Here is a 19,092-nt window from a genome sequence, read left to right on the forward strand (position 1 = left end):
ACGGACATGGGCACGGGCATGGGCACGGGCGGACACACGGACACGGGCACAGACACGGACATGGGCACGGGCACAGACAGGGACACGGGTGGACACGGGCACGGGCATGGGCACAGGCGGACACGGACATGGGCACGGGCACAGACACGGACATGGGCACGGGCACAGACGCAGACACGGACATGGGCGGACACGGGCACGGGCATGGGCACGGGCACTAACACGGACACGGACACGGGCATAGGCACTGACATGGGCATGGACACGGGCGGACACGGGCATGGGCACGGGCACAGGTGGACACGAACATGAGCACGGGCACGGATGGGCACGGACACGGGCATGGGTGGACACGGGCACGGACACGGACATGGGCACGGGCGGACACGGGCACGGGCACCTCTCGGTTTCGTGGGCAGGTGTGGGGCAGGGGCAGGTCGCTGCAGCCCAAGAGCACACGGGCCCCCGCCCCGGCCCCGCCGCCCCGGCCCCGGCCCCGGCCCCGTGGGCTGTCCCGGGCGTGCAGCGCCGAGCACGCCGGGTCGCAGCGCGGCGCAGCCAAGAGACAGAGACGGTCGGGGCGCGTGTCCCGCCGAGGCACGGGTGGATGTATACAGGTGTACGTAACCGGCCGGACGGTACAGGTACGGGTGCGTGTACGCGGGTGTTCGGAACGGCCCAGCTGCCGCCGGGGGCGGGGGGCGCGTGCAGGGACACGCGTGCGTGGGTCGGAACGGCGGCAGCGCGGCCCCGGCGGCTCCCACCACGGCTCCGCGGCGGCGGAGCCCGGGACGCCCTCCCCCGCCGGTACCGCCGTCCCCGGTGGCGGTGCCTCGCCCGCGGGGCACGGGGCACGGGGCACGGCCCAGGCCGGTCCCCGTGGCGGGGCGGGGGGGCCGCGGGGGCGCGCCCCGTCCAGCCCCGCCGGCTCGGCCCGCGGCTCACGCCGCCCGCGGCGGGGCCCCGCCGGCCGTCGGGGGTCCCGGGGAGCACCGGTCGGACGGACCGCCGCTCCCCCGCCCCGCCGGCCGCCCGGGCTCCGCCGCCCTCTTCCCCATGAGCCCCACGAAGAAGTCGTGCATGTCCCCTGCGGAGAGACCCGCCGTCAGCGCCGCGGGGCCCGGCTGCGGCGCCGGGACCGGGACCGGGACCAGGACCGGGACCGGGCGGGACTTACGCTTCTGCGGAGCCGCGGGGGGACCTGGAAGAGACCGAAGCGGGTGAGCGGCGCCGGCGGGGCGGGGGTCGGGTCGGGCCGGGCGGGACCGGACCGACCGACCCTCCGCAGCCCACCCTGCCCTCGCCCCCGCGCCCCCGGCCCTCACCGGCGTCCTCCTCCCGCAGCAGCTGCAGCACGGCGGCGTAGGCGGCCCCGGGGCTGCCGCGGGCTCTCCAGGGCAGCGGCTCCGGGCCGGGCATCCCCTGCGGGAAGCGAAGAGGGTGAGCGGGGAGGGGGGCTCTGGGGTTCCCGGGAGGTCCGCCCGCCGCTCCACCCCCCGCCCCGACGGCCCTACCTGTGCGGGGGGCGCGGGGCCCGGCGGGGCGGCGGGGGGGCGGCGGGCGAGGGCGAGCGGCAGCGCCAGGACGAGCAGCGTCGCCAGCGCCGGGCGGCTCCTCATCCTCGGGGGGGGGGGGGCTGGGGGCAGCGGTCAGCGGCGGAGCGGCGGGGCCCCGGGGCCGCCCCGAGCCAGCGCCCCCTCCGCGGGGCGGCCCGGGACGAGCCCGGGACCGGGCCAAGCGCTGGGGAGGGAAAGCAGCGACACGGGAGACGGGGGGGGCCCCACCCGTGTCTGTGGTCGGAGGAACCGCGCCGCTTCCCGGGGTCGGTGGGGAGTGGGGAGGGGGCGGTAAATTCCTCCCCCAGCTGCGGGCTGGCAGCACTCTGCCAGCGTCCTGGGCAGGGGGGGCTGCAGCCCAGGGCTGCCTTACAGGGGTGCGGGGGGGGCACGCTATGGGGGATGCATCGCAGAGGTGCGGGGGGCCATGGCTCCACTGGGGGTCTGGGGGTCCCGTGCCACCGCTCGTGCCTGTGGTGCCATGTTTGCGCGGTCACACACCAGCCGGACCGTGCAAAGACACACACGAGAGCGAGCGCGGGCACACTGAGCTCACACAGGCAGGCTCGGACTCAGTCCTGCACCTTCACCCCTATTAGCACACACACGTGTCCCCTGACACACGCACTGGCACATGCACGCTTGCTGACAGTCAGATCCCAGTCCCAGACTTGCTTCCAGAGTCCCCCCCAAGCCCTCTCTGAATTCAAGCAGCATCTTCGCCTTGTCTCTCTTCCCGGCCCGTGCCCTCCCCAGTGCCTTCACCAACTTTCCCCTCCTCCCTTCTGCCTTCTCCCAGCCCGAACTGGGTGAGGATGGGATGTGGCAGCCCCCCAGGAACCCCAGGAAGCCCCCATGGCCCGGTGCCGCAGGGGCACAGACCTGCTGAGCCCTCAGGTGTCGCCCAGTGCAGAGCCGGGGGCAGAGCGACCCTCGCCGCTGGCGGCTGCAGAGCGGGAGACACGGCGAGGTGAGGTGGGCAGTGGCTGCAGGCTGCGACGATGGCTCTCCCAGCGCAGGCTCAGCCAGGAGGCGAAGTACCGGGGTGCTGGCTGCTGTGCGGAGTTAAATAAGGGGCTCTGCCCATGGCACGGCGTGGGTGGGCGAGAGGAGAGCCGCCAATGGGGGCCGGGGGGGTGGTACCCCCACCCTGCAGCTTCACGCCCACGCAGGCACCGTGTCACCGACAGGCACCCGTTACACACACAGAGTCACACCGCGACACAAGCGCGCCCACGCAAGCACACCAGCTCCCCACTGCGCCGCAGCACCCCGTGGTAGGGGGCCAGCACACAGGCACCGTGCCCACGCAGCCCCCGGCCCCTCCTTGTGCTGCAGGCATGGGGGACACGCACACCCGAGCACGACGCAGCCGTTGGCACGTGTGGGGACACACGTGGTGGGAGCGGTCCTGTCTGCCACACTGGCACAGTTGCTGGCGCTTGCTCTGCAGCCGGGCTTTGGGAGGTCTCACACCACAGCACGGATCAGCCAGGCTCCCACCACACACACGCGATGCACACGTGTTCACCTGCACACACATAAAACTCCTCAACTGCACATGCAAGCACACATGTGCCCGTACACGCGCACACTCCCTCTGTACCGCACACCCTACCTGTCTCCCCCAGCCCCACTCCGGGGCTCCTGGCCTGCCCGGTCTGGTGCTGCCCACGGGGAGCCCTCCCGGCTCTGATGGGCCCCGGCAGCCCCAGGTCCGGCCCTACATGCCCCTTTCCCCAGACCCCTCTGTGACCCAGATGGGGCCAGAACCACCAGCGCCAGCCCCCCCTGGCCCCAGCCCAACTTGGCCTCCTGGGAGCCTGGGCTTGATCCTGCATCCTGATCCCCCCCATCCCCAGCCACCCCAAGTGCCTCTGCGCCCTCGCCCCAGCCAGGAGGCTGGGGTGTGCAGAGATGGAAGATGGGGAGGAAAAGTCGGGGGGAACCGGAGGGACGCGAGGGAAGGGGGAGCATGCAGGCCAGCGAGCGAGAGCCGCCAACTTCAGCCTGAGCAACAGGCGGCTGCGCTGGCAGCTGCGGCAGCCCCACGGGAAGGCGGCCCGGCAGTGGCGGCTCACGTGGCAGCGCAGCCCGGGGCAGGGCAGCATCTGCAGTGCCGGGGACGTTAATTAAATCGGAGCCTGGCCAGAGACGGCCTAATTAATTAATAACACCTACTTGTGTGGTGCCAAGTGCGACGCAGCCGTGAAGAGCTGCGGCGCCCCGGGCTGCGGCAGGCTTGTTTATGGCTTTCGCCCCTCGCCATGCACGGGCAGGAAGGTCCCTGCGCTGGGACGTGACACAGCCCGCGGCGGGAAGCGGGGGGAGCCCTCGGAGCCGGGGCACGTCAATGCCGTCAAGTGCCCCCGCGCACACGCACATGCCCCCCCAGCTGCACACGCTGCCCAAGTGCCCTGGCACGCGTGCCTCCACGTCCCGCCCCCTGTGCACGACAAACCGCATCGATGCTCCAGGGCCCACCTGGGAGCTGGTGCTGATGCTGATGTGATGGGGAGTTGTCAGCTCCTGAAGGTAATGCGAGTGACGTGTGGGGACAAGAGAAAAAAAAAAAACCAACCCCTCTCCGAGATCTTGATGAGCACGGGAGAGAAAAGGCAGCAAGGGGGGTGGCTGCTGTGGGAGCTGTGTGGGGACCCCGGCTCCTGGGGGCTGCAGGACTGGTGGGGGTCCTGCAGGACCTGGGCTGCAGTGGTGGCACTGGGGCTGTGCGGTGGCTCCTCTCTGTCCCCCCGCTCTGCTCCGGGCCGCAGCCCCGGTCCCCAAATGCAGCTCCAGCGCCAGCCCAGGAGCCGCAGTGCTAGACAGGGGAGGGCTGCTGGTGCAGGGGCGCAGCTGGCCAAGGTGGGGGTGCAGTGGGGAGCACCCTGCTCAGGGGGTCCTGCAGCAGGGTGGGGGGAGACAGGGACAGCCAGTGCAGGCAGGCAGGTGCCGAGGACCTCACGTGCCAGCCACCCGCGGCCACCCAGAAATTGCCTCTGCAGCAGAGCGAGCTGCTTTCCCACTTAATGGGAAAAGTGGCTGCAATTTGGGGCCTTTCCAATCGCTGTCGAGCGGAGCGCCGGCCGCAATCAGGCGGCAAGAAAGGCGGGGGGCCAGAGTGGGGGGGCTCCATCCCCGGCGCCAGGCTCTGCCCCCGCCCTGCCACACCGTGTCCTGGGGCTTCGGCACGACTGGGTCTCCCTGCCTTGCCTGTAACAGGGGTACCTGCTGTGATGCCACCCACGTACCGACACCAGAGCATCTGTTTAATGGGTTTGCAGCAATTCCTGGGTGGTGCAAGGACCCAGCCGGTCAGGGGGACGACACAAGGGGGGGGGGGGGGTGGGGGTGCCGGTGCGTGGGTGGGGGTCCTGGCAGGGGATGGCGGTTTCCTCAGTGGACCAGGACCTCCATCTTGTGGCTGCCCCGCTTCTTGCAGACGGGGACGTTGCTGCCCGCCTTGGCCGACTCCACCACGGTGACGGCCACATTGCCCTTCTGGAAGCGGGTGGAGAACCTGGAGGGGGGGGGGGGGGCAGGCCGGAGGGGTGGGGTGAGGTGGGGACATGCCCAGCCCCGCCCCACCTCCTGCCCAATGAGCTGCCTTCCTTACACCCACCTCTCTGGGGCTGCCTGCCACAGCTGATGCCCCACCCTGTGGACCCCACCCTTGCAAGCTCCACCCCCACAAGCCTCATCCCGCCCTACCCCACCCTTGTGAGCTCCACCCCAGACACCACCCTGCCCTGCCCTGCAAGGTCCACCCCTGCAAGTCTCGCCCCGCCCTGCAGGCCCCACCCTTGGTAGCTCCACCCCCCCACCCCGCCCGTACTGGTCGGTGATGTGCAGGGGCAGGGCCTGGGCAGTGGTGTCCATGAGGGTCTGGTGCAGGCGGGTGATGAGCTCGATGAGGTGGTCGCTGACAAGCAAGAAGTCGCCCTTGGCTCCCCCCGTGGAGGTCTGTGGGGAGCGGGGGGCGTCAGTCCCACCAGGGACCCCCCGAGCCCCCAGGGACGCCCCTCCCCGGGTACCTCCTTGAGGTGCAGGGCCAGGAAGCCATCGGAGAAGCGGGTGACGGAGACGCTGCGGATGTCGCCCAGGCTGAGCACGGTCTTGGGCTGAGCGGCCTTGGGGTCAGCCAGGACCAGGTGCTCGGTGGTGAGCAGCAGCAGGCGCGGGACCGTCTGCGGGCGGGGGGGGGGGTCAGCATGGCCCCGCATGCCCTCCTGGTGCGGTGGGGACAGGGAGGGGGCTCACCTTGCCGCTGGCTCTGTTCACCTTCCTCACAGTGTCGGCCATCACCAGCTTGTCCTTGGCCACGGCATGGAGCTTCTGGTACTTGGGGTTCTGCGTCAGCCCCAGGTACTCACCTTGGAAGGGCTGCTGCAGGCTGGGGAAGGAGACCATCAGCCGGAGCTGCCCCACACACCCCCCCGCCACCCCGGCAGCCCCCAGCCCTGGCACCTTTTGGAGTAGAGCGTCTTCTTGTCCTTGAAGAGCTCGCTGGCGCAGAGCTTAGCCTGCAGCAGAGCCCTGCGTTGCGGCGTCAGCTGCTCCCGGTACTTCTTGCACTGCCGAGGGAGGGGGCGATTCGGTGCTGCTCAAGACCCCCAGGCGGGAGCTGGCATGGAAGAATGCAAAGTCCCAACCGGAGTCCCCCCACCTCCCTGCCCCCTGCTCCCACCTTCCAGTGGTAGAAGATGCTCCTCAGCTCCTGGTTGGCATCAGCCAGGAACTTGTATGGCGCAGGGGGCCAGGTCCGGTCTGTCACCACCAGTGGCGGGAGGTTCCTTCCCAGGCTCACCAGGAACTTCTGCACCTGGAAGTGGCAACGTGGCAGGGGGTCAGGAGGGTTCCCGGTCCAGCCCCAGGGATGGGGGGCTGGAAGGTGCCATGCCCCCTCTCCCCCCCGGCCCCGCTCACCAGCCGCCGGTAGATGAAGTTGGCCAGGCGGGCGCTGGCCCCAGCGCGGAAATACCTCCTGTACGCCTTGCGGACCTGCCGGAGACAGCCGTCAGCAGCGGCGGCGGCGGTGGGGACGCGGGACCTCGCCACCCTCCCACTGCCACCCCCCGTGAGACCCCGGTGTCCCTCCCCACCCCGTCCCCGTTCAGCCTCAGCGGAGAGGACAGCTGCTCCAGCCCGACAGGGTGGGCAGGAGCCAGGGTGGGCAGACAGACAGACAGCCCTGGACACAGCAGCGTGGACAGCAGGACAGAGGCAGCGCGCAGGGCCCCGCAGGCGGGCTGGCCCCGTTACCTGGTACCCTCTCCAGTAAGCGGCGATGGTGGCGGCGGCTGCGTGATGGTGGCACTGCAACTTCAGCTCCCGGAGGAGCCGGCGAGACTGCGGGGGGTGAGAGCCCGGGGAGCCCGAGGCAGGGAGAGACCGACACAGATAGGGAGCGAGAGGGAGAGAGGCAGGAGAGAAGGACGGAAGATGGGGAGAGGAGATGAGTCTGGTCCCCCCATGGGACACGTGGAGCCCCCAGCCCCTCCCTGCCACGCACCCCCCACCCCGCTGCCCATGCTGCCCGCGCTAGGAGACCTGCCGGCCCCGGCCAGCGGCCGCGGGGTGCCCAGCCCTCACCTTCCAACCCCGCACGTGCGCCTGGATGATCAGCGCCGACCGCTTCATCTGCTTGTACTTGTTCTTTTGCTGTGGTGGGGAGAGCTGGGGTGAGCCGGGGGGCTTGGGAGAGCCAGGGGCCCCTGCCCAGGGGGTGAGGGATGGGGCAGGGGAAGCGCAGCCAGGACCTCCTGCTCCTTTCTCACCATGTGGCCCCGGAACCAGGCGGAGATGATGATCTGGCTCTTGCGCATCTGCTGGTAATGCGTTCGGCACCGCCAGCCCCGAAACGTCTTCTGGATCAGGGTGGCAAGCTGGACCACGCGCTCCTGGCGCTGCCTCTCCAGGTCAAAGAGCTGGGGACAGCCAGGGTGAGCGCTGGGGTGCCAAGCGGGGACAGGGACCCCTGGCCGGGAGCCACCTCTGGGGGCTGCGGCATCACCCAGGAGCCCCCGGCACGGGCTCGGGGCTGCCGGTGGGGCAAGGGGACCCGTGGGGCTGGCACCCGCTCTGAGAAGGTCAGACCCTGCCCCACCTGGCAGCCCAACTGCCCCATAGCAGGGTCACCCCCGTGCCCCCGCTGTCCCATCCCTGGACTCACGGTGCGTGGCGAGCGGATGAAGATCTTGGTGTGGCCGAACGCCAGCTCCTCGGGGGGGAACGCCAGCTCTGCCAGCAGCACCTCGGCTCCATCCCTGCACCGTGGTGGAAGATGAGGCCGGTCACAGCCCCGCAGCCCCTGGACCGGGGAGGGGGCTGCCAGACGCGCCCACGGTCTGTCCCAGCCCCGTACCTGTCGCTGCCAGCCCAGCGGGGCCAGGTCCGGGGGCTGAGCATCTTGTAGCGCTCCAGGAAGGGGCCGTAGAGCTGGCGGAAGGCGTAGCCCGCCCGCCGCACCCGCACGTTCTCCATCAGCCCCAGGTACCGGATCTGCGCCAGCACCAGCTCCGGCGTGAAGAGCATTGCCGTTTTGGTCTCGTTGGGCTTGATGCACCTGGAGGGAGCAGCAGTGGGCTGGGGGGGAGGGGGTCCCACTGGCACCAGGGCTGGGGTCGGGGGTCCCCCCAGGGCCGGTACCTGATGTAGTTGGGGTTCTTGGCGTAGAGGTTCTTCATCAGCGTCGCCACCGAGGCCTTGAACTGGAAGCCGGCGGTGGGGGGCAGCTTGAGGGAGACCTTCTGGGGGTCTCCCTCGGGGAAGAGGGAGCGCAGCAGCGCGTGCCGGGCGGCCCACATGGCCTGCGAGAGGTCACGGAAGAGCAGGTCGTTGTTCTTCTCGATGAAGCCCGTCACGTTGTAGGTCACCTGGGCGCAGGAGCGGGGTCAGCGCTCAGCGGGGTGCATGGGGGGGCCGCGTTCGGGGAGGGAGGAGGGAGAGAGCGGGTTATGGTTCAGTGCCTCCGACCCGTTTCCCAGTCCAGCCCCACAGCTCCCATGCACATCTGGGAAATGGACCCAGGGGTCCTGGCTTCCCCTGTTGGGGCCGGGGCTGTGGGTGCCGGTGGGTGCCCGTGGCCACTGGCAGACCTTGCCGGCGTAGTGGTGGATGCGGAAGCATTGTGGCGGCAAGCTGGCATCCATGACGCGCCGGGCATTCTGCGTCTCCTTGCTCTCGTAGTGCTTGTGGGTGGCAAAGAGCTGGTTCAGCTTGGTGAGGAAGGTGTCTTCATTGACCACACCGGGCCGTAGGCACTCCTCGTCCAGCATTGCCAGGATCCCGCACTTGCTCTGTGCCGTGATGGACAGCGTCACCCCAAAACGGCCCCGGCCCTGAGCAGCAGCTCCATCGAACCAGGGCTGCTCCAGGCTCTGCTCAGCCCAAACTTGTGCCAGGTGTGATGGAGCGGAGGTGGGACCCCAACCTGGGACCCCGGCACTGGGGGGCAACTCACATTCTCGATCAAGTTGCAGATGATGCTGTTGTCAAAAAACTCCACTGGGGTCCACTGGATGCCCTGGGAACAGACAGGGGTTAGATGCACAGACCTTCCAGCCACATGGCACATGGACCACCCGGACCCTGCCCCACGGACACCCCCCCCAGCTATTGTGGGGCAGGAACCGGACGTCCGGCCACAGGGACAGGGATCCCAAATCCCTCCCTGCCTTCCTGCTATTGAATCCGTTCCCGGCAGGGAGCAGGGCGAGGGAGGGACGTGCCGTGGAGCTGTCTCCGGCACTTCCCCATCCTCGGGGGGCCAAGGCTTCTCGTGGGCCGTGCTCTGGCACGGGTAGAAGAGCTTCATCCAGTCTGACCGGCATGGGCCGGGGGTACCTCTCGGACATATTCCTCCTGCTCCTCCTTCAGGGTCATCAGGATGAAGATCTGCTGCAGCTTCTCGTTGCAGTAGTTGATGATGAACTGCTCAAAGCCATTGTCCTGCAAGAGAAGAGTCCTGCGTGGCAGGTTGTGCCTAAGCCCCCAGCCCTGCCACATGTCCCACCCGCTGCCCCGGACCCCCCCAGCAGCAGCATGGGGCTGGGTGGGCTCTGCACTCACCTGGAAGATCTCAAAGCCGTAGATATCCAGGACGCCCATCACCTTCCTCTGCTTGCCTGGCTTCACCTGGGGAGACAGCAGGGTGCTGAGCTGTGTCCTGGGCCTGTGCGGGGTGGGGGTCCAGGGCCCCATCCTGGATGGGGGGGCCAGTGCCTGTCATCCTGGGCACTCACCTGGATGCTGGCGTTGATGCGGTTCACCAGCCAGTCGAAGAGGCGGCTGTAGATGTTCTTGGCCAGTGCGTCCCGGCCGTAGTAGCCCTGGGAAGAGGGGTGAGGGGCTCATGCTGGCTCCTGGGGGGCTGCCGGCCATCAGCCCGTGGGCAGGGGATGGTCCCGCTCACCTGGGGGACGCTGAGGGTGGTGAGCACCGTCTCGTCCCGTGCCTTCACTGTGCGGGAGCACAGCGCCTGCTCCAGCCTGCCGGGGTCCAGCCCGATCAGCTCGCAGATCTCCTGCAGCTCTGCGCAGGGAGGCAGCGGTGCCAGGGCCGAGCAGGGGGGGGTGAGAGCCTCCCCCACCAACCCGCCCCAGGCCCATCCCCATCCCTGCACCTACCCTGCGGTTCAGCGATGCTGCAGGCCTCCATCCCGCTGGCCTGGTAGCTGCTGCTCAGCTGCACGTTGCCCAGCTTGAGCACCACTGCCGTCACCTCCAGCAGCGCCGTCACCTCGGCGGGCGAGAAGCCGATGATCCTCATGGCATCCTGGGGACGGACACAGGCAGCTCAGGGGGATGGGGTCGGCCCCAGGGTGTTTTGGGGGGGGGGGGTGTCACGGCTTCCCTGCTCCCCAGGTTCTGGCCAGTGGTACCTGCACGGCATGGAAGTTGGCCGCATCGTCCATGCCGGGCAGGCCAGAGCTCTCCCGGTTCAGGTAGGCGTAGTGCCGGCAGTCCTGGCGGAGCTTCAGCTGCTCTGGGGGGTGGCAGGGAGGAGGCAGCTCAGCCATGGCCCCCCCAGGCCCCTGGTCCCCCCCCCGACCCCCTGTGGTGGGGGGCCTGGACCTACGGAGCTGCTGCACTGAGCCCCCGGCTAGGAGCTGGTAGAAGATGTGGAAGTTCCTCTCGCCCTTCACGTGCCGGACGATGCGGGATTTCTCCAGCAAGTCTGCAGGCAGGGGTCAGCGTCACCAGCGCGTGTGAGGTGGGACCCCCCCCTAGGATGGGTGATCGGTACTCACAGTTGCTAATGACCCCTCCCAGGGGCTCCCCCTTGAAGTCGAACTCCACGTCCATGTACTTGCCCTGAGGGACGGGGCTGGGGTCAGGGCAGGGGGACCCCACGGCGGGTGGCAGCTCCGCTCCCCGTGTCCACGTCCCCGTCCCCTGCCGTGCCTCCAGCCCCATCAGGGTCCACATGGACCTGGCAAGGTCTGGCCCCGCTCCCCATGGGACGTGGCTCCACCGCCCTGGTTCGCCGGTCACTTACGAATCGGGAGGAGTTGTCGTTGCGGACAGTCTTGGCATTTCCAAAGGCTGCGGGGGGAGGACGGGGTTACAGCGTTGATCCGGGGGGGCTGTGCTGTGCCCTGGGATGGGCGCAGGGTGCCAGGCGCAGGCGCTTACCCTCCAGCACGGGGTTGGACTGCAGGAGCTGCTCCTTCACCTTGTCCACCTCCTCCCCTTTGCTGCACACAGCCGCCACGTAGGACATCACCAGCTTGCTCGCCTCTGCAAGCAAGGTGCCGTGGGTGTCGGGGCCACGAACGCCCACCAGCCCCCTGAGCCCCTCACAGCCCTGTGAGCACCCGGCAGCAGCCCTGGCTCTACCTGTCTTGCCGGCCCCACTCTCGCCAGTGATGAGGATGCACTGGTCCCTGTCCCGGTCCCGCAGCGAGCGGTAGGCATCGTCGGCAATGGCATAGCTGGGGGCGAGGAGGGGTTAGAAGGGGGCTGGAGCAGTCCGCAGGCTTCAGAAAATGCTGTGGCTGTGAGGCCACCCCGAGCAGACTCCCCCAGACCCCCACGCCTCAGGCTCGCCCGTGGGTGAAGCCCTTGGCAGGATGCAGGGGGACTGAGGGCACCCTGGGGCTGCTGGGCTCCCTGTGCTCACATGTGGGGCTTCACAGCGAAGAAGTTGCAGTTGTGGTACTCCTGCACCTTCTCGGGGGTGTAGATGGGCAGGGACCGGTAGGGGTTCACTGAGATGACCACGTTCCCGATGTACGTCTGCGGGTAAGCAGGATGGTGCGGGTGTAGGCCAGGAGGACCCAGCCCAGATCCTGGTGCCCCCCACTCCAAAGACCATACACTGCTCCCCATCCCAGACCCCCCTCCCTCCCCGCCCCAGACCCCCTGCCCCTGGCCCGGTGCCCACGTAGATGTCGCTGCGGCAGAAGCGCTCCTGCAGGGTGCGGAGCAGCGACTCCTCGGTCAGCGGGTCCAGCAGCACCAGGTCCCCAACTGCCGCGGCATCCAGCAGCGAGTTGGTAGCTTCCATGGCCGGGCAGCTCCGGGGCAGCTGGGGCAGAGCGGAGGGAGGGCTGCAGCCATGGACATGCAGCCCCTTCCCCAAAAACACCCCCCGGTCGTCAGCAACCCCTATGCCCCTAGCTGCCCCCTGCCCTTAGAGGCTCAGAAGGGCACCAGGGAGAGCAGGGTGCCCTGGCACCCAGTGGGCATGGACCCACTGAGACACGTGGCAAGGCTTGAAGCACCAGCTGAGCCTGGCACAGGGCAGGGCAGGATGCGGCCCTTGGCCAGCGGGATGCAGCTGGGACCTTGGCTGCTCCCTGACCCTGCCATGCCCCGCTCTCCCAGGCACTGTGCTGGGGCTGGCAGCCCCTGGGGACCAGGGACAAGGCAGCCACGCATCCACGACAGCACAGAGGACTCCTTCCCAGGACACCGTGGTGCCCAGGACCCCATGGTGGGGATGGTGGCTCGGGGCAGGGGCAGGACACCGTGCTCCTGCCCACCACTGCAGGGGAAGCAGGGGCCAGGCCAGGAAACGTGGACACCTGGATCCTATTCTTGGGGCAGGGATGAATTCAGCCTCTGCTTCCTCTCTGCTTCCTGGCAGGGGGAAGCCAGGGTGGGGAAGGGACAGGCTCAGGGCTGGGGGAGCCCAGGCCCCCCTGACAGCCCTGCAGCCAACAGCACCCAAGGGCTCTCAGGAGAAGCAGTGCTGCTTTCCCCCCACACTCCACCCATCCCTCACCCATCTTTACAGAGCAGCTGCATTCCCTGGGGTGACCTTCACCCTCGCTTTACAGCCCCGGCACAGGCTGTAAACCCAGCCCCGCTTATCGGTGCCCAGGGAAAGTTCACGAGCGAGGAGGTGGGGAAAGATGGGGCAAACGGGGGAATGAAGATGGCTCCATCAGGAGCTGCCCCACTGGCAGCAGCCTCCGGACAAGATGGCAGAGCCTCCCTGCAGGGTCCCTGCAGCCTCCCCCTGCACAGGGCACCAGCACCGAGACCCCCGTGCTGCTGGGTGTGGGACCCCAGGGTGAGTACCCATGGGTGGGAACCAGAGCAAGAGCCCCCCTGCCCCAGCTCCAGGGCAGCCCTGGGCTCGCCCCCATCTTCCCCACAGTGCCAGGTCTCAGAGCTCCCCATGCCCCATGGATTGGGAGGTCCCCTGGGGTGGGGGCACCCTGGGGTCAGGGCTGTGGAGATAGGGTGCCCCCAGCCAGCCCCAGGGTGTGTGGGGGGGCTCGGGTGCTTCAGGCTGGGAGCAGAGGGGTCTGCAACTCACCTCCTGATCACAGAGCAGCAGCAGCTCCTGGAGTGGCTTCAGCTGGGGCTGCCCGGGAGCCGGCAGGGATCAACCCAGCCCAGCTCAGGACCCGGTGCTGGCCCCGTCCGGCCCACGGAGGGGCGGAGGGCCAGAGGGACCTCCCTCAGGGCACCACGCCCACTCACAGACAGGGAAACTGAGGCACAAAGCACATCAGCCAGCTGGGAAGAAGCCCCAGGCTGCCCACCAGCCCCCAGCCATGCCCTGCACAGGGTCCCAGCCTGGCCGGGCTGCTGCTGCCATGCCCCCCTCCCCACCCCAACAGCTTGTAGCAGGAACAAGCAGAGAATGTCACTTGCAGCCAAGCAAACAAAGGGAGCTTCCTCCCAGGGCTGCGGGAAACCGGGGCAAGGTACAGAGGCTGGCAGAGCCAGCAGCCCCCAGGGCTGCTCCCGGGGAGAAGTCACCTGCCCACACCGCAGCCGGGGTGAGAGACCTGTGGCCACGGGGAGACCTGCCTTTGCTCTGGAGCTGCTGCAGGGAACCCATCACCCAGGGGCCTATTCTTTGTCCCTCAAGCACCATCCTCAGCAGAGCGAGCTCCCACGGGTGGACGAGCCAGAGCTGAGGGCGAGCCCTGGGGTCACAGCGGGACAGACCAATGAGGCTCATTACCTACAAAATACATCTTTATTAAAAATATAATCAGTCATTGACCACGCAGTAACCATGGAGGGACACAGTAACAGAGGCTGCTCACACCAGAGCAGGGAAGAAAGCGCAGCAAGGGCAGGGGAGTAAACCTGGGACAGAAACAAACCAACAGCAAAAAAATCTGGCAGCAGCATGGGCGAGGTACGGGCCAGGCTGTGGGAGCCCAGGCCCCAGGGCAGTAAGGCTGCCAGAGGGCAGCTTTATTGCTTAGAAAGTTGCATAGATTGGGGTGTCCCCTCCAGCTTTGTCCTTTGGCAAGGCCAGTGACCATCGGCAGAGCCCCCCTCCCCAGCGCAGGGAGCGGGAACACAGGAAGGGCCATCCCCATCCCCTGCCCGCATCAGCCGGGAGAGGAGTGCGGTGGAGACAGGCCCCATGTTAGAGCAGGTTAAGGGCTCAGGGCACCAGCTTCAAGGGGACAGGGAGCTGCCAGCACCTAACCACCAGCAAGGCAGGGAGGAGGAAGCACATCCACACTCATCCTCAGCCCAGGGACCGCCTGGCAGACAGGAGGTGCAGGGAGCGGGAGGCTGAGCACAGCCTCTGCCACAACACAGCAGCTGCGGGGAGCGGAGCGAGCGCACGGGGCACCAAGCAGACTTCAAGGCTGTCTTCTCCTGAGCTCTGTGACATGCACGTGGAGGGGCCAGCCGAGCTGCATCTCCATCAGGGAGGCGCTGGGGTTTTTGGTATCCACACAGGATTTAAGCCAAGGCAGAGGCACAGCCCAACCAGCTGGAGCCCACTGGCTTCTTTGGTAACAGCAGGAGGAGGAGCAGCAGGTCACCCACTGCCTGTTCCCTCCCCACAGCGGCCTGGCAGCAGGCAGATGCTGAGCACGCAGGTACCGGTGGGACAGGTCCAAAGTTCCTCTCGTGCACGTCACCCTCACAGGCACCTGCACGCAAGACAGAACTTTCGCTCCGTCCCCACCCCGGCAGGCAGAGAGGCTCCCAGCAGAGCCAGGGTGCCCAGCAGCCCAGAGGCAGCGGGGTGAGGAAGAGCAGCTCCCGTCTGCTGGCCACAGCAGCAGTGCTGAGGAACGGGGCTCAGGGTGCTTGCGGGAGCCAGACCAGCGCCCAGGCCTGGGAAGGAGGTCCCTGCCCCTACGACACGGAACTCATAAGCACCCACACCAAAAGCCAGGGTGACTCCAGTCCACCTTCAGGCAGGACCAGCATCCCACGTCTTGTCAGCAGTGCAGACCTTGCCTGCCCTGCTGTCCCCAGCTGGGACCAGGTCCCTGCATCTCCCCTGCCAACACCCAGGGCGGTGCTGACAGAAGCTTTCGCGCCTTAGCCTGGCAGGAGCTGCCTGGGGAATACGAAGGTGTCAGCCCCCCTTGTCCTCCTCCCACCAGGCTCTGCTGCAGAGTTCACAGCAGCCCAGCTTGGGGTGGGATTGGGGTTGCTGCAAGCAGACACACCAGCTCTCCCCAGCACATGGGGCTTTGTGCTCCGCAGGCATCAGGGCAGTGGGAAAGCAGCAGCGGTTCTGCCCCTCACCTCTGTGGGTCTGTGGCAGCTGACCTCAATCGGCATCCATGTGGACATGGCTCAGGGAATAACTCATGTGATTCCTGTCAAAGGAGTCATCATCATCCTCTTCCTCCTCAAAGAGCTGGTCCTCAAGGAAGATGCCGCCCAGGCCGTACTCCCGCTCATGGACAGAGACCTCATTGGGGGTGACGTGACAGGCACCACCCACAAAGTCAGCAAACCTGGGAAGAAACCACAAAGAAGCGTGTTGTGCACGCATGCCTGGTGGCCTCCTGCGAGGCCCTGGCACACAAGGAGCCGGGGTGAAGTGTTTCAGTGCTGAGACCGGGCGTTATCTGTCCTTTCCCTGTGGCACGCCCTGCTTCCACACACCACAGACCTTCTGTGCCTCTGTCTCCCTATCTCTAAAGCCAGAGGCGAGAGCACAGAGCGACCCCAGGCTTTCAGAAGCACACAGAGATGCAGGTCAGCCACCCTGAGCACACTGCCAGGGGACGTTACCTCTTGGGAGACTGGATGCGGGAGACTGCAGTCCAGGCAGAGAAATCCGGGCTTCTGCAGTGGTTTCGAAGCTCCTCGAGGGCCTTGCGCGTCTCCACCTCGCCCTGGAGCCGGTACTCCTCCTCTGTCAGCAGGCGAGGGGGGCTCGGCCCGAGCCTGGCACTCTGCATTCTCCTGCCAGTGGAGCAGCACCAGTTACTGCCTGCCCAGCCGGGGCAGGACCCCCAGCTGGGTCAGAGCTGGCGGTGGGAGAAGAGCATATCCCTCCGGCCTCTGCTCCTTGCTCCTGAGGGAGGCTCCCAACCATGAGGAGGAGGAGGTCACTGTCCTGCACAAACCCCAGGGAAAAAGGGATACAACCCCCCCAGTATACCCACCCCAGCCCCAAACCCCAGTGAAAAAGCCCTGGTTCTGCAACACAGACTCCATCCAGCAGCTCACCCAGGCCCAACAACAGCTGGGAATCAGGAGGAAGCCGGGGTGCTTGCAGTCCTCACCTGTAGGCAGCAAAGGCCCACTGCAAGGGGTAGTCCAGGTTCTTGGTGCAGACAGCGATGACCACCAAGGCCAAGGCAATGGGATGGATCTGGATGCCTGAGTACATCAGCAACAGGCCCAAGAGCTGCAGGGCCCAGGAGAGGAGGTTGATGCTGCGCTCGTTCTCCAGTGGGCCATACCTGTAGCACACACCGAAGCTCACGATGCCCACGAGCAGCAGGTAGCCTGCGGGAGAGCAGAGGGATCGGGCAGGCACAAACTGGAGGGTTCAGCCTGGCTGACAGGAGCTGGCTGAGCAGCATCTGCCAGCGCTGCAGTTAAACCTGACGCCAGAGCCCACCTCTCTCAGGAGCACGAGGGCAGCGTCTGCAGCAACCAGGGGGGCAGGAAGGCTCAGCATTTTCCACCAGCATGTTGCAGCTCCAGTAGGAGACACGCAGACTGGTGAACCGGCGAGTCCGAAGGGCTCACACCTACCTAGGAGGTACTGCCAGTAGGACTTGCAGATCTCCCGTAGGTTCTTGAAGATCAGCTGAAGCAGGTACAGGGAAAAGGACCAGCCTCCTACCAGCAGGAAGTAAACAGGACTTTTCTAGGAGAGGAGATGGAAAATTCAAGACAAGCAGTAGGGCAGCAGGCAGCCATGGCTACCTCCCCCCAGCTGCCAAGCCTTGCTCCATGGCAAAGCCAGACCCACAACCCCGCACCCCAAGGCCACATACTCCAGCACTCTCACCAGAATACCCATATAGGTGTAGAAAGGCCTCTGCTGCGAGGTCTATCACCCCAGACAGCTTGACACTCACCTTGGGCATGACCTTGGACATCATGTAGACAAGGATGAGCAGGGAGGCCAGCAAGCCAAAACTAATCCCGGCTGAGTAGTAGAAGAGTTGGCTCCTGCAGAGATCACACATGTGCACAAGGTGTTTTACAGCTCATGGATGACTGTGCACCAACACACCCGCTGGGAGCAACCCCCTGCAGGCTGCAGAGCCAACCAGACACTGCCCACCCAACCCTCCTTGTCCCCAGCTCACAGGGAAAGGAGGTGACTCACCTGCTCAGCATGTCGCCACAGAAGAACAACAACAGGCCCAGGAAGGAAACCAGGAACAGCTTAGGGTCAAAGCCTGGAAAGAGAGTGAATCCAGGTTGAGAGGAACCCCGGCATGGTGCCCTCCAGGTCCCAGCTCCAGCCTGCCACATGGTCACAAGTACAGGGAAGGGGCAGAATCCCAGGCAAACCTCCAACAAGAGTCCCAAATTCCCCCACTTTATATCCCATGGACAAAGACACACTTCCCTCTGCAGGCCCATTTTCCTTCCCAACGAAGGACCAGCCCTGCCAGCCCTCAAACATAAGCTCGCCTGGTCACATCCTCATTGGCCCCTTGAAAGCGCAGGTGGAGCCCAGGCCCACCTCCCACCCCAGGAGCCCCTGCCACAGAGCAGACGTACGTCGGAAGAGGACAACACAGTACGTCGTGCCGGCCTCCAGCAGCTCGACCTTCAGGCAGGTTTTGTTGCTGTAGAGATCCACATCGATGCTGGTGTCGTTCAGCTTCTCCTTCAGGAAGGAGAAAATGATGTTCCACACGTTGAACTCCTCCAGCTCCTCCTCGCTGTCCACCTGGGTGACTCGGATCATCCGGCTGCTGTTGACCCGGATCTGTACAGGGGAGAGAAGCAAACAGGGACATGGCCACAGCTGCTGGAGGGGCTCGGCACAGCCAGACCTCGGAGGACCTGCTTTCTCCTCTCACCTGTGTCCTTGTCCATATGTCGTGCCATTGTGGGACGCGGGTGTTGGTGTAGCAGAAGCGGTGAGGAGCTGAGCGATGATACGTGTGGCCCTCATAGAGCGGGATCACCGACTCCCTGACATCTGTGCAACACAGAGCAGAGGAAAGGGATTCAGCAACGCAGACCAAACGCGAGGCCCCTGTTCCTGTTTGCTTCAGCCACCAAAACACAGGTCCACTTTCCCTGCCCAGAGTTCCCCCAGTTAAGCATGCTCCGAGTGGATAAAGATAAAAGTCCTTCCTCTGTTTTCCTCAGAACACACTGTCTGTCTCTTTTCTGGGATAAGCCCATTCCTGGGACTGTCAGAAACAGCACAGACTCATCCCCTGCTCCCCTTTCCAGCTCGACTCCTCGTTCTAGACCCATCCCCATCTCAGGGAAAACTAAATTGGAGCATGCCTCCTGCACGAACTTGTCCGCCGAGGTGAAGGAGGCTCCCGAATCCCGCAGAAGGCCCAGCCACACTGGCAGATCCGGACAGCGAGACGCTGCAAGCCCAGTCCCTCCAGCACCCTCCACCACAGCAGCGGGCCGCATCATCACCCAGGAGGCCGGAGGCCCCGGGGAGCGCTCTGCGAGCGGGTGGGCTGTTCGCTGGGGCTCCCCAGAGGGGGCAGCATGGGTCCCCCCACGGGGGGCACAGAGCCACGCGGTGCGGCTGCTCGTCCGGCGGAGAAACACCGCGACGCAGAAGGAGAACAAAGGGCGGCTGCCCGGGAAGAGCCGGGCGGGGGGCTGCGGTCGCCTCGACCCCCCCCAACTCCCCA

The 19,092-nt window shown here is 66.5% G+C and overlaps 3 protein-coding genes across 4 annotated transcripts; all 3 read right to left on the minus strand.

The window, feature by feature from the left end:
* Positions 1–573: 573 nt before the first annotated feature.
* Positions 574–1,714, minus strand: TAC3 (tachykinin precursor 3). Of its 2 annotated transcripts, XM_052810210.1 has the most exons (4): positions 1,515–1,714; positions 1,326–1,422; positions 1,178–1,201; positions 574–1,087 (listed from the first exon to the last, which is right to left on the minus strand). In XM_052810210.1, exons 1-4 carry the CDS (start codon positions 1,617–1,619, stop codon positions 942–944), a joined length of 372 nt encoding a protein of 123 aa, XP_052666170.1. In that variant the 5' UTR covers positions 1,620–1,714; the 3' UTR covers positions 574–941. The 2 variants fall into 2 exon arrangements, with proteins under 2 accessions (XP_052666170.1, XP_052666169.1); XM_052810209.1 differs by having other exon boundaries at positions 574–1,201.
* Positions 1,715–4,900: 3,186 nt separating this feature from the next.
* On the minus strand, positions 4,901–12,065 carry MYO1A (myosin IA). The gene is made up of 28 exons (XM_052809421.1): positions 11,918–12,065; positions 11,679–11,847; positions 11,396–11,490; positions 11,192–11,296; positions 11,055–11,101; positions 10,807–10,870; positions 10,635–10,733; positions 10,438–10,541; positions 10,184–10,331; positions 9,970–10,088; positions 9,800–9,886; positions 9,627–9,692; positions 9,402–9,506; positions 9,019–9,081; positions 8,654–8,854; positions 8,205–8,431; positions 7,921–8,121; positions 7,729–7,822; positions 7,334–7,483; positions 7,149–7,217; positions 6,819–6,905; positions 6,483–6,557; positions 6,244–6,378; positions 6,024–6,130; positions 5,817–5,949; positions 5,591–5,743; positions 5,392–5,519; positions 4,901–5,076 (listed from the first exon to the last, which is right to left on the minus strand). The coding sequence occupies exons 1-28, from the start codon at positions 12,063–12,065 to the stop codon at positions 4,953–4,955; spliced, it is 3,303 nt and encodes a 1,100-aa protein (XP_052665381.1). The 3' UTR covers positions 4,901–4,952.
* A 1,913-nt stretch (positions 12,066–13,978) lies between these two features.
* NEMP1 (nuclear envelope integral membrane protein 1) lies at positions 13,979–18,862 on the minus strand. The gene is made up of 10 exons (XM_052809422.1): positions 18,645–18,862; positions 18,286–18,508; positions 17,981–18,191; positions 17,580–17,652; positions 17,326–17,419; positions 16,997–17,111; positions 16,519–16,744; positions 16,022–16,195; positions 15,551–15,741; positions 13,979–14,919 (listed from the first exon to the last, which is right to left on the minus strand). Exons 1-9 carry the CDS (start codon positions 18,860–18,862, stop codon positions 15,552–15,554), a joined length of 1,524 nt encoding a protein of 507 aa, XP_052665382.1. The 3' UTR covers positions 13,979–14,919; position 15,551.
* Between the last annotated feature and the right edge of the window lie 230 nt (positions 18,863–19,092).

The sequence above is a fragment of the Harpia harpyja genome, chromosome 15 (genome assembly GCF_026419915.1).
Source record: "Harpia harpyja isolate bHarHar1 chromosome 15, bHarHar1 primary haplotype, whole genome shotgun sequence".
In the NCBI taxonomy this organism is placed as follows: domain Eukaryota; kingdom Metazoa; phylum Chordata; class Aves; order Accipitriformes; family Accipitridae; genus Harpia; species Harpia harpyja.

What these genes read in the sequence shown, in the direction of transcription:
- TAC3 (XM_052810209.1), bottom strand. Translation starts at nt 1,619, where the DNA reads ATGAGGAGCCGCCCGGCGCTGGCGACGCTGCTCGTCCTGGCGCTGCCG. An exon ending in GCCCCGCGCCCCCCGCACAG is followed by an intron (nt 1,423 to 1,514) that starts GTAGGGCCGTCG and finishes CGCTTCCCGCAG; the next exon opens with GGGATGCCCGGCCCGGAGCC. An exon ending in GCTGCGGGAGGAGGACGCCG is followed by an intron (nt 1,202 to 1,325) that starts GTGAGGGCCGGG and finishes GGTCTCTTCCAG; the next exon opens with GTCCCCCCGCGGCTCCGCAG.
- MYO1A (XM_052809421.1), bottom strand. Translation starts at nt 12,065, where the DNA reads ATGGAAGCTACCAACTCGCTGCTGGATGCCGCGGCAGTTGGGGACCTG. An exon ending in GGGAGGGGTCATTAGCAACT is followed by an intron (nt 10,734 to 10,806) that starts GTGAGTACCGAT and finishes CCCTGCCTGCAG; the next exon opens with ACTTGCTGGAGAAATCCCGC. An exon ending in TCTGCAACTTGATCGAGAAT is followed by an intron (nt 8,855 to 9,018) that starts GTGAGTTGCCCC and finishes ATCACGGCACAG; the next exon opens with AGCAAGTGCGGGATCCTGGC.
- NEMP1 (XM_052809422.1), bottom strand. Translation starts at nt 18,862, where the DNA reads ATGCGGCCCGCTGCTGTGGTGGAGGGTGCTGGAGGGACTGGGCTTGCA. An exon ending in TGTGGCGACATGCTGAGCAG is followed by an intron (nt 17,420 to 17,579) that starts GTGAGTCACCTC and finishes TGATCTCTGCAG; the next exon opens with GAGCCAACTCTTCTACTACT. An exon ending in TGTCCAAGGTCATGCCCAAG is followed by an intron (nt 17,112 to 17,325) that starts GTGAGTGTCAAG and finishes CTCCTCTCCTAG; the next exon opens with AAAAGTCCTGTTTACTTCCT.